We start from the raw sequence: 14,011 nt of genomic DNA on the forward strand, positions 1-14,011 counted from the left end.
ATCTGCATTTCAAAGTATATAATTCACATTGACACCAAAGTTTACTATCTGTTTTGGAAGAGTCTAATGTTATGTTTGTCTGCAAAGAAAAGAGCTGTATAGCATCCAAGTGGGAAGATGTTTGATAATAATGTGATCAAGATGATATATGACCAAAAGCAGGTTGTAGGGAAGGAGAAACAGCAGCTGTTAAAAACTTTGCAACTATCATGGAACTTTCGGTTAGGAACTGAAGGCATGTTTATCTTTTAGAAGATAAAGAAAGCATAAAGTAATACGAAATCACAATGATGTGTCATCTGCTTGATAGAGTTCTTTAGAATTCTCAATGATCAATGAAAGGAAATTACAAATCTTCTAATAAATACTACATGAATTAATTTTGTAAAATGTCATCATGAATTGTGTTTATATGTTTAGTTTGCTTGCATTGTAGAATTAATTTTTATTTGTTGTATTGGCAAATTTTAATCTTTTTAACCAGTGTGCTTAAAGAGTTAGTATCATGAATCCTGTGGTATTTTCATCCTGCTACAATTATTATTATTTTTAACTGTAATTTTAAGAAGTATGAGAATATAGATATTCTTTATTTTGGCTCAGCAGTTGAGCACTCGCCTAGCTCGTGCAAGACGCTGGGTTCAATCCTCAGCACCACATAAATATTAATAAAATAAAGGTATTGTGTCCAACTACAACTAAAAAAAATTTAAAAAAATAAAAATAAAAGTATATTTCTCTTATTATTTTAAAGGAAATCCCATATATAATATCCTTTTTCTCTGTAATTTTATAGAGAAAAAAGTATGTAAACTCTTGTTTAAAATATAACCACAGTATCATCACATCCAAAAATATAATAATAATTTAATATTGGGAAACATTCAGTTTAATTTTCAAATTTCAGTGCCTTCATAAATATCATAATTTTACATCTTTGTTATAAAGCTGTATCTAAAAATTACACGTTGCTAATGATTGAATTCTCTTTTTTAAAAAAAAATATGTATTTTTTTTTGTAGGTGGACACAATACCTTTATTTTATTTTTATGTGGTGCTGAGGATCAAACCTCATGCATGCCAGGCAAGCACCATATCACTGAGCCCCAGCCCTAGCCCCTGAAATGCCTTTTAATACTCTTAATTTATAGTGGATTCCCCTTGAGCTTTCCATTTTCTTCAGTTTTGCAGTTTTTTCACTGAGTTTTTGTAGTGTCATTTAACAAGTTCTACTCTGTTCTCCTCTTTGAATATGACAGTTTGGGCTAAAAGTTGATCATATTTAGGTTCATTCTTAGCACATTATAGGTGAATTTTTTTTCTTTCATCTGGAACCACATAGTGAGTGGATTGGCTTTTTTCTACATTGTTAATAGATTATAGTACCTTATTAATATCTTAATAATTTCAAAATTGTGATATTCTAACATTTCTATTTTCTTTGTTAGCTAGAGTGCTTCCGTGAGAGTTATCTTATTATCTACTCTTTTGATTATACAGTGGTAAAGTTTATATAAGAAAGCATACATAAGTGCTTGGTTTACTAGTTATTTATAGCAGTGACAGTTTATTCTCATTATGAAATCAATAATGTAAATGCAGTTAATGTTTTTCAGTGCAGTGTAGTTACTATTTTAATTGATACTCAAATTGTCTTCTCTTTAGCCAGTGCAGAGGATTTTCAAGTTCACTTCTGAGTCCTTTTTGAATCTGATAATTTGTTGCTGTCTGCTATGACTGGAGATTTCTAATCAGCATGCACATTCTTGGCCAAGATCTGGAATCAGCTATATATCAATAGGACCCTTTATTTTTAGCAGGAATTGGTTCTTGAGTAACTTAAGTCCAGGTGTCAGTTGTCCTCATTACTACTGGGTTTTCTCTTGTTTCTGTCTTCTTTCCATGGTCTGAACTAGAAAATACACATAGTACACATTTTTTAAAGGAAAAACTTGTGTTTCTCTATGCTGGTACTTTAAATTCTGAACTAAAGAGTTTTTATTTATTGTATCTTAAATCAGTTTCTTTGTCTTCCTATGGTGAGAATACCAGTTCTCAAGAATGCTAAAATACTATTTCAATTTGAGAGATTAAAAGTTTTGGTATGAAAAATAAAAGAATATGTCTTAATTTTTGCATTAGAACTTTTAAGAAGTTGATATTGGGCAGAATATGTACAGGAAAGACATTTGTCATTTTTAGTTGAGGCAGTTCAAAAGAAAAAATGTTTAAAACCATAGGAAAATGTTTAATATGTAAATTGATTTAGGAACAAATCTTCCTTAACATTTGACTTAATTATTTTCAGACATTAAGGTAGGGAAACTCACATCATTGGTATAGCCCTTTGGTTCACTTACCACTTTGGGTGGCCCCTAGGCCTTATCTTCTGTCCCTTTTATGTTGATTGGCCATAGAAACTAAGCCAAAAAAAAATGCAATATAGATAAAAAAAAAAAATCACAGTGCAAAATCAGCTTTATTGTACCAATATTATTCTTACCTATTTGGTCACAGTTTTTATATGAAAAAATTGGCATGAGACTAACCCTCACCAAGTATACACAGATACCCTTTTTTTCAGAAAGAGTAAAAAAACAGAATGACTGTGAAAGTTAAATATTAAGAAGAAACCTAATTAGCTACAAGCATAGTAGTTAACTAGAAATATATGACTAGACATACATCCCAGGTACTAGAACTTGGATTTTATTGACCATTAAAGGACTTCTGATATGGCCACTTGAGACAGGAACTGAGTGGAAGTACTAGCATATACCCAGACCTAGAAAGACTGTGCCTCTTCAGTGAAAGGGAATCTAGAAAAGTTCAAAGAAACAACAAGACAGCTTGTCTCTGACCAAAACTATATATAGACCTGGAATTACCTGCCATAAAGAAAATCCACAAACTGGGACATTCACATACAAATATTACCTCAAGGACTAAACTTTTGTTCCCCCAAGAGAAGCAATTGCAAAACCAGCCTGGCAAGTCTTCCACATACAAGTTAATATAAAAAAATTCATTACTGATAAAGATGGGCACAGTAAAAATTTTACACACCACATAAAAAAAACCAATCCATCACAAAGGATAATTGAAACTATATGGTCATCAATATTTGAGGTCATAGAAAAACATGAAAGAGTATAAAATCTGTATTTAAACAGAAATAATTTAATAGCCATGTAAAAGGAATGTCATGAAAAATGATAGGCGGAATTGGAAAAGAAAGTAAGAAAACATCTACAAATGAAAGTTATAGTAATTAAAATTTTAAAAATAAGAGAAGGCAAGGCATAATGGTGCATGCCTGTAATTCCAGCAACTCAAAAGGCTGAGGCAGGAGGATCACAGAAATTATTAAAGCAACAATTGAGAAAAACCAGATCAACCTACAAAAGAATTGTTATTATACTAATAGTGACTTCGCATTAGCAACAATAGATGCCCGCAGTTGCATAATATCTTCAAAGTGCTGAAGAAATAACATATATTATACTTCTTTCCAGTGAAGAGTATAAAAAGAAAATAATCACGTTTTCAGGCAGAGATTACCTCACTAAAAAGAACTTCTATAACTATATCTCAGAAAAGTTGAACCCCAGAGGAAAACTCAGATGGTTTTTTGTACTAATTATTCTAGGAATAGACTATTATATAAAGTGTTCTAGAGAATTAAATAAGAAAACTCAGTTTTTACAAGTCAAGTTCACTGTTGATAACAAAACAGAAAAGTATATCCCAAGAAGAAAAAAACGTCAATCACAGCAATCTGAAATGAAATATTTGTAAAACAAATTAAGTAATCTTTTTATTTTGCCATATGCATATTACCACCAACCTAGTCACCTTATTTCTCTCCTGAGCTATCCAATAATCTGCCAACTAGACTTCCTGCTTCTTGCCCTGGCCTTCTTAGAGTCTATTCTTAACTTAGCAGGACGCGTGAACATATATTAATGTAAGAGAAATCTTCTAGAAACTTTCCATTTCACTCATACTCTTTATAAGGACCTCGGACTCTTCATATCTCATCTAGTGCTCATTATATCATTCCTGCAACAGGATTCTCCCTACTGCTATTTAAACATGCCAATCAAGCTTCTGTCTTGGGATCTTTACACTTACTGTGCCTTCTTCAGTTACTCCTTCCAAAGATAAGCAAGATTTATTGTTTTATCATCTTAGGGTCTTCATTCACTTATCTTTTTCTTCATTATGTCTTTATTATTTTAAATTGTTAAGCATTTCCTTACCAACTCTTTAGACACTTCCTACTCTCTGTTCTGGCTTTGTCCATAACATTTTTATCTTTATCATACTATATATTTCATTTATTGACTTATTGTCTCTTTTTCCCAACTAGAAGATGGGCTTCATGAGGACAGAAATGTTTATCAACTTTGTTGAATGCTGTATCCCCCATAATCCCATAATCTGAAACTGCCTGGCATGGAATAATTGCTTAATAAATATTGGCTGAATAAAAATGCACTGAAGAGTAGGTGTTTCTTGAGGGAGAAAAGAAGAGCAAGATTCAAGGGGAGACATATGTTTTATAGTGTGTTATATCTCTTTCTCTCTTCTTTTTTTGACACTGTGGATAGAACCCAGGGCCTCATGCATATTAGGCAAGAGCTCTGTCACTGAGTTACATCCTCAACCCTCATGTTTTGTTTTGTTAATCCGAAGGAATTGTGAAAGATTTATTTACATAAGTTAGATTTGATGATAGATATAACAGTTTCCATTCTATTATCCCGTTCCCTCTTTATATGTGAAATGACAAATTTTTAAACAATTAAAACATGTATAAAGATCATACTGGTGAGGATATTAAGAAAACTTTAGATGTAAAGGGTAGATTTTGAATAGAGAAGAAACAATATTTCTCTTCTATTGTCTACTTTTTAAATATTATATAAAATTATAAAATGACTACAATATAATAATTACTATGAATAAAGAGTTACATGTTCTGCATCAAAATACATAAGTTTCAAAATTAAAGATTATAGAAAAAAGCAAGCTAGAAGAAATTATACATGAGTATATGATTGTAGGGAGGGTATTAGATTTTTTTTAGTATAAAAGTAAATGAATAAATCATATAGGATTAAATAAATCTAAATAAACCTTAATATGGTTAAATATAAATTTATATAAATACAAATCTCAAGGATGTATTTGACAAGAGCATTTATATATTTTGTACGCTCTTCAAAACTATATGGTTCACATAATTTGATTCTCAAATCAATGTTTAAATTTAAACAAAAGAAAATAAGTTCAACTTTTATTTTTTGAGCAAAATGAATGATTTTTTTAAAATTTTTGCATTATATAGATGGGGGAAAAACTTTCTTTTGAGGTTATTCCACATTTACTTGAAATAAAAATAGGTGGTCAGATAACTTGCCATGTGCTCCCTTACTTTTTTGATATATACCCCTGATGTTTTCACCTTCATTCCTTTTCTTTTATATTCTTTCTTTTTCCAGATTTAGCTTAGAAAATCATGTATCCCAAACACACCCAACTCAACTGTCATCTGCTTCATGAAACATACTTCTTCCATTATCAAAATTATCCATTTTTCCTTTGAGCTGTCATGGGTTATATTTAGTCATTCCATTATAATACTTAATAATTTGGTGTTAAAATTTATTGAAAATATAGAGGATAATTCTGATACAGAAGATATCTACTGAACTATGATACTACTGTGCCTTATTCATTTTCATGGCTCATGAGTTTTGTCTTCACTACATGACCAACACTACATGCTATAGGCTAAAAAGGACAGGTGTTAGATTGAATGTAAATCATGTTACATGTTGTAAATTCAAATAAAAGCTAAGTGATACATATCACAAAACTTTTCACTGTAATTTTTTTAAAAATGTGGTCAGTGAGTTAAGTTTTCATTTAGCACATGGTGGAACTGAACATGGTAATGTAAAAGGATATACCACTGAATCAGTCAGTACTATATTTGTAGATTTTTTAGCTTCAACAAAACTATCTGCTAAATTAAATTAATATTAATTTGAAATGTCTTGATATTGTGGTTACTTTATTTCCTTTATAAAGGTGTTTGTGCTTTATACTTTATTTTGTATGCATGAGATGTGTATACTCACTGTTATATTTGTATATAAGTGTCATGTAATCTAAGTCAGTATCAGGAGTCTGGTTAGACTTTTTCATTTAAAAGCTTTATATATTGCTCAAAGTTAGGAAACATCAGAACTGACTGCTTAGTATTATAGAGGTCAGGAGGCAGAAGAAATCAATATTAGGATAGTAAGAAACATCAATTTGATTGTATTATGAAAACTAATTTTTTTATTCATTGTCAAATAATCTGGAAAGAACTTTGTTCAGATCTTGAATCAATATGTGTTCTTGGTACTTAAATATCCTAATTGAAAATAAAATAAGGAGTGATTTTTAACTTTTTTCTAAAACTTTGGTTTAGTAGTTTATTCCTTTAACCAATCATCTAAATGTCTTTATACTGTCCTCATTGGCAATCTATCAGTTTATAGCCTGTATGACTTTGTGTGAAATGGTTTAGATTTCTTTAAAAATCTGAAAAATCTCTTTTTTTTTTGGGGGGGGGGTTATTTTAATCTCAAGTATAGCATAGGTTTGCTGGTTTTTATTTTGGTTATTTAAGGCAGGATTGTTTCTCTGCAACATGAAATATCTCTTAATGTATATTTTATGGATTATTTTTATTTTAAAGCATTAATAAAAATTAATCATAGAATATAATATTGTGGTGTATTTTGAATCTAATGAGAATCTTAGAAGCATATTTCTATACAACCAGCACATTATAAAATCAGAACGATTAATGAAGAAAATAATTTTTAATATAGTTTGACCTTAATTATTTTTTAAAAATAAGTATTTTGTGATTTATATCATAATATTTAGAATAAGAAGGCTAACTGAAAATTGTAATTTAATTACCAGAGTACTATATATAATGTTATTTTGTTTGTATTCAGTATTACTTTTACTTACCATTCTTGTTACAAAACAAAACCTTGTCTTTTAGAGAATACAGTGGTATTATTTACATTAATTCATATGGCTTGGTGAAAAAAATGCTATAACTCCTTTACTTAATGGGATTCTTCCCCTGTGGCAGTGCAAACGGCTAGAGCAGGAGCTTCATCATCTGAAAGAGCAGAACCAGACTTCAGCAAACAACATGAGACATCTGACTGCTGAAAACAATCAAGAACGTGCTCTGAAGGTAAATCTCCGTTCCTTCTTGCAGGCAAATTAAGGTTGTAAGCCTTTGGTGCCAGCTTTCTGTGCTGCATATATCAGTTGTGTACATTTCAGCAGAAGTGAGCTGTGGTGTTTGCCAACAACCCCTTCTTTAAACACAGATACAGCACCCTTCTGTTATGGTATTATTTTATTTCATGTATGTGTACGTGAAAACAACATATTTTCTGAATTTTGAGTAGTGTATTAATAACTTTTAGTACCTATTTATTCTGTTTCTTCTTCAGTTTTTTTATATTATTACCTTTTATAGTTAATAAAAAAAGTAACTTCACTGAGATGAAAAATTAAATCATGGGCCCTTTCTTTGCACCCATATTTATTATAATAATTTTTAAAATGAGTTGTCACAAGAGTAACCCACAGAATTGACACTCCTGAAGCATATGTGGAGTGTGTTTGGGAACTGAAAGAGTACTTATACTGTTACAACAAAAAAGAAAGAGTTGGGCTGGCTTTGTGGCTCAGCAGTAGAGCGCTCACCTAGCGTATGTGGGGTGCTGGGTTCAATCCTCAGCACCACATAAAAATAAAATAAAGGTATTGTGTTTAACTATAACTAAAACATAATATTTTAAAAAATAAAGAGCTAATATATTCAACTAGAATCTGAAACAAGTGAGGAATATATTATATAATAAATTGTCATTGCCGTATAGATTCAGTAATTGTGAAAAAGCACATTGTTTAGATTCTGGTAATTACATTTTTTTCTTCAGATGCTTGTGACTTTCTGTTCTATTTTTTTGTTTTTCCCTGGATTCCTATTATAATGCATGTGACACAATAATGGCCTCTACCCTCAAGGTGCTTGCATTCTCAGGAACAGGTTAAAGAAAATTCATGGAAAACAAAAGATTTATCATTGTTTTATGGTATAGTAAGAAAAGATTTGCTACCAAGAGGATTATATTGTTCTTTCAAAGTCACTTTTTTGCTGCAGATTGCAAATACCATGGTATTAACAGGGTCATACACTAGGCCAGAATTAAGAAATCTCACTATCAAAATTGAGAAAAGTATTTTTAGTCTGTCAATAAAGTGGGCGGTTTAGTAGAAGTCAGATTTTTCTACAAAATATGTTTAACTTCATTTTGAAATTCTTAGTGCTAAGCTTATAATAACTTTGTTTTTTAGTACAACGTATTTTCTCTTATCTCTGATTGAATTTTTAGTTAGACCAGAAAGATAAGTGAGAAAAGAGAGAATTATAGATTGCTATGATTGTTCTTATTTACTTCCAAGGAGTAGACTCTTTTATGAAAATTAAATACGACAATGTTTTAAATGTTACCTGCGAAATGGAAAACATTATTTTTAAGGCAGCTTCCAGAATGCATGCTAAATTATCACCATTAGGGGAGAGATTTCATATAATATGATTGTTTCCATTTAAAACAGGACCTCAATTTAAAAATTCCAGTTTGTTAAGTATATAGTTATTGCATGGCCTTTGTTCTGGTATTTTGGGTTGTATGTTTAGGTTAAATTTAATTAAATGGTGTTTCAATTATGAAAAGAAATAGATGCACAATTCTAAGAGATCATTAAAATTAGAAGAAAATAAGTACACCAAAAGAAACTCACAAGTTCAAAATAAAAACCAGACCACTATACAAGAGCAGTTTCTATAGAGCATAAAACTTAAAGTAATACATAAATATAGCTCATTTTTACTCCTGAAAAATGTACTACATTAGTAGTTTCTAGTTTCTCATCTTTTTATGCAAAAATTTCAGATTTTTGAGCTTTTTATTAGTCCTTGATAACCTCATCCATTAGCTAAAGCCAGCTTAAATTCTTGGTAGAGTAAGGAAAGGAAGAAGAATTAGTTTTGGAAACTCTCTCATCAACTCAGTCTTTCATAAGCCTCTGTATTCATTTAGGCTCTTTTAAAATGTCCATCTTATGTGACACCGACTTTGAATTATTTTTAGTCATTTTAAACCATATTTCATTATGAGAAACTCTAAATTTATTATGAAAATTGGATTGTTTATAATATATCTGATTTATTCTAAATCATATTTTAAAAGTTTTTCTTACCTTTCAGGAATGTTGTTGTTTGGTGCTTTTTAAAAATACACTGCTCTATCTATAAGTTGTCCTAAAAGCTTCGAATAATAAACTCTGCTTTTTTGTATGCTTATCTTTTTCAACCCATGTACATGTATGTATCATTTTTGTTAACTGATTTAATATTTAGTTTATATCTAAATCAGCATTAAGAGCAATGTTAAAGCTTTCAGTCTACCAATAATATATTTGATTATTTATTATAAATAGTATTGTTATGAATATCACTAATAATGGTAGATTTGGAGAGAGTAGGAATTAAAAAATTCAACTTGTTTACTGAATTTCACTGAACTTTCTAAAAGAAACAGTTCTTTGTGTGTGTGGAGAATTTTATTTGACAGATAACATACACATTGTTCTTGTCCCATTTTTAAAAATTTTTATTTGTATTTTTTTAGATACACATGACAATAGAGTATATTTTGACATTTATGTAAACATGGAATATATTAGAATAAGGAAGAGTTGTAGGAATATGCTTGGGGAAGAAAAAATCTTAAGTTAATTATCAACCATTCTTTCCAAATTGAAGATTACAGCATCATCATAATTACTTACAAGGAAATACTATTCAATAATCTAGTGTCATTCAAATAATAATGTCTTTGTTTATTCTAATAACTGGAAAATTCTTCCTAATTTTTTTATGGTAAAGCATACAAATACACTTGGTCATTTATAAACATTCTATTTGGAGTAGCAAGGAGTTATACTAAGTGAATTTATTAGATATGGCACGTTTTTCTCCTAGTTTTATGTATTTATTAAAAAAATTTCCTAATAAAAGGTAAAACACAGAGGTACCTACAGTGTGAGGAACTGAATTATACCAATACTTGTATACATAGAGGGGTTTTGGTGGGGTTTTTTTGTCTTTACAAAAAAAAAAACCTTATTTATTTTTCTCATTTAAAATAAATTGTATCCACTGACATTAAGAAATTGGTTTCCTGGGACTGGGGTTGTGGCTCAGCGGCAGAGGGCTAGCCTAGCACGTGTAAGGCCCTGGGTTCAATCCTAAGCACCACATAAAAATAAATAAATGAATGAATGAATAAATAAATAAATAAAGGTATTGTGTCCAACTACAATTGAAAAAGAAATTAGATTCTTGAAGAACACATTTATGGACATTTAATGGTTTAGAAATAAATTTAGATTAGCCTTAAATATGTAGACATTGAACTTTTTTTTAAAGATTTTTTTATATGGACACAATATCTTTATTTATTTTCGTGTGGTGCTGAAGATCGAACCCAGTGCCTCACATGTGCAAGGCAAGCTCTCTGCTGCTGAGCTATAACACCAGCCCGACATTGAACTTAATAAGACAGTTTATGTACATTACCTTTCTTCTTTTTATTTTACCAATTGCCTTATCACACATCTTTAACCTCCTACAGTTGGAGTTCGTTAATATAATTCTGTTAAAAGCCATTCTTTCTTAGATTATAAGTGACCTTTGATGGTAAATAAACCATTATCTATTCATTATTCATTATCATATCCAACATCCTAATCAATGTAATGATAACAGATTTCAATTTTATTGGCTCTTCAAATACTCATTCCTAGTTCTCTGTTGCTGTGTCTTCATCATTTTTCTCTTCTTTGAAACTCAAACAGTTTCACTGCCCCTAAAATTCTCTGTGTCCTCCCTATTCATCCCTTTCAACCCTCTGTTCCCTGACAACCACTGATGTTTTTACTCTCCATAGTTTATGTCTTTCAGAAATTACACAATACTTATAGTCCTTTCAACATTTGTTTTTTGAAGCCTTTATATTGCTTTTTAAGGCTAAATAATACTCCATTATTAAGTGTACCACAGTTTATTCATTCATCTACTGAAGGACCTCTTGGTTGCTTACAATCTTTGGCAGTTTTGAATAAAGCTCCTCTAAACAACTGTGTGCAGGTTTTTGTGTGAATGTAAGGTTTTCAGCTCATTTAAGTAAGTTCCGAGGAATGTAATTTCTGGGTCATATGGTAAAATTATGTTTAATTTATGTAAGAAATTGCCACTTTCTTCCAAAGTAACTGTACCATTTGCATTTCCACCACTGATGAATGAGAATTCCTGTTGCACCAAATTCTCACCAACAGGATGTTTCTTATCTCCAATCATAGTCTCCTTTGTATGCCTCTGCTATAGAACTGTTGAAAAGTTAAACACTTTCTCATCCTTTCTTTTTGCCAGTGAGACATTAAAGGGAGTGTACAACAGGGGTAGGGGAAGGGAGAGGGTGCCTTGGGAGTAGTTTTTGTTTTTCTAATGTAAGGCAGATGAAACAAGCAATATCACTCCTTCCCTTCTTACTATCGTGAACACTTACCTGCTCTCTGAAACTATAGCAGCCATTTTACAGTCATGAAGAGAAGGCTGAGAAAAGTCATTCAACATCATTGAGCCCCTTAGCCAAGGAGCACTTAGAGAACATTAAGCCCCTTGACTTTTTTGGGGGGGAGGAAGAGAATATAAAACTATGTTTAATGTAATTCTTAACAGTTTTCTATTATTTACTCTCCACTTGATCCATCAATATCAGTTAATTAATGGTACTGCCATTCTCCTAGTAGACATGTAGGCCATAGTAAATGAGGAGATCTTCATATCCTTCCACACTCTCACCCACCTTGAAAAACAGTTTGTCTTTTAGTTCCATCAGCTATGCAGCAGTTTTTTTCTTTCTGCCTTCATTTTCATTTTATCTTAAGTCAGGGTCATGACCAGACAATCACAGTACCATCCTAATTTATTTGTCTTCATTTTCTCACCTCTAGAGAGGTGCCATCAGCTATTCTTCTAAAACACAGGTAAATGACCCTTCTGGGCATAAAAAAAAAAAAAAAAGAAAGAAAGAAAGAAAAAGGCCAGTTTTGTTGGTGCATGCCTATAATCCCAGCAGCTTGGGAGGCTGAGGCAGGAGGATCCCAAGTTAAAAGTCAGCTTCAGCAACTTAGTGAGATCCTAAGCAACTCAGTGAGACCCTATCTCTAAATACAAAAAAATGGCTGGGGATGTGGCTCAGTAGTTAAGTGTTGCAGGGTTCAACCCGTGGTACCAAAAAACAATGAAAAAAGATAATTTTTTAAATTTTAAGAATATTTTCAAAAATATTATTGAGATGACAATTAAAAAAAAGGAATCTGCCAAGACCCCAAACCAGTGATAATAATAGTGGAAAAGGAAAAAAAAAAAAAAAAAAACCCACACTGGGCAATAAGTGCCTGGACTCTTTTATTTCAATCTGAGTAGATTTGTTAAATCTTGGTGAATTTGAGCTTCTATTTTAATGGCCACAAGGGCAAGACAGAGCCTTTTTATGCTAGGGAACATAATAAGAGACCCTCTCCTAAAGCTGGTATCCTAGATGACCTCACCATTACTATTAATGTTATTAGTATTTAGGTGAAGAGGAGGCAAGCCCTTTATACAAAATAAGACATTAGGGGAACTTGACTTTCTTAACTGAAGAGAGGGAAAAAATTCTTCTCTGAGAATTTGTCATTCATCACCAGCTTTCAGGCAGGTTTAGTACCACACAGGTTGCCTGATTTTTGCTGCACATATGGTTATAAGAGCTGAGGATTTAATTTAGTCCTGCCCTGCAGAGGCTCATAGACAACAAACTAAAGCAAACTGTCATCACAATTTGTCTTTAACAATTCCTGAAGATAAAGTTTCAAACACTCTGAGCTAACAGAAAAAGAAATTGGAAAATGCATAAGAGAAAAAGATACTTCTAATGAAAGTCAGAAAATAAAGGCAACAGAATCTCATAGTTCACAAATAATTTTGACATTTTAATCAGTCACAGAATACAATGAAAGTGTGTTTTCATATCTTTGAGGAAAAAGAGGTTTGAGAAATAATTGACTGGATTGGGGGAAACTACATTGAACTTACAAAAATTAAAAATAAAATTAAAATTAGATAATGAATAGATTGAACAGCAAACTATACACAGTTTCAGAAAGTATTAGTAAACTAAAAAATGGATTTGAAGCAAGTATGGAGATTGAAACCAGAAAAAATAAGAAATTAAAAACATAGAAGAGATGTTAAAAAGACAAAATTTAAAGATCTAAAGCAGATCTTTTCATAAATCCAGAGGATATATACAGAGAAGCGGGCAGGGGATGCAAAATACAAAGACATTATGATGAAAAAATTTACCAGAATTTTCAAATTATGGAAACCTCAGATCTAAGAATCCCAAATGAATTCCAATCATGATATATTTTTTAAAATCATGCAGAACACTGAAGTGGAAAAAAAAAAACCAGTTCTTGAAAGAACCCATTAGAGAACACATTTATAAAGGAATGGCAGACACATTAAATTTACAACAACAATCATCGAATATTATATATACATTAAAAATAGCTGGATGCAGAGGTACACACCTACAATCCTAGTGACTGGGGAGGCTGAGGCAGTAAGATTTAAGTTTGAGGCCAGCCTGGGCAACTTTAAGGAGATCTGTCTCAAAAAAAAAAAAAAAAAAGAAAGAAAGAAAGAAAAGAAGAAAAAAGAAAATATCAGAGATGTATCTCAGTGGTAAAGTTCTCCTGGATTCAATTCCAAGTACCACCAAAAAAAAGAAGAAGAAG

At 31.2% G+C, this 14,011-nt stretch overlaps 1 protein-coding gene across 6 annotated transcripts in view; it reads left to right on the forward strand.

Moving 5' to 3' along the window:
* Mipol1 (mirror-image polydactyly 1) overlaps positions 1-14,011 on the forward strand; it is a 318,255-nt gene that overhangs the window by 143,978 nt on the left and 160,266 nt on the right. For all 6 annotated transcript variants that reach the window (XM_071607845.1, XM_071607843.1, XM_071607847.1 and 3 more), the window contains one exon: positions 7,170-7,277. In XM_071607845.1, coding sequence (XP_071463946.1) covers positions 7,170-7,277 — 108 coding nt within the window. The remainder of the gene's footprint in view (positions 1-7,169; positions 7,278-14,011) is intronic.

Source organism: Marmota flaviventris, chromosome 2 (assembly GCF_047511675.1).
Source record: "Marmota flaviventris isolate mMarFla1 chromosome 2, mMarFla1.hap1, whole genome shotgun sequence".
NCBI classification, from domain to species: Eukaryota; Metazoa; Chordata; class Mammalia; order Rodentia; family Sciuridae; genus Marmota; species Marmota flaviventris.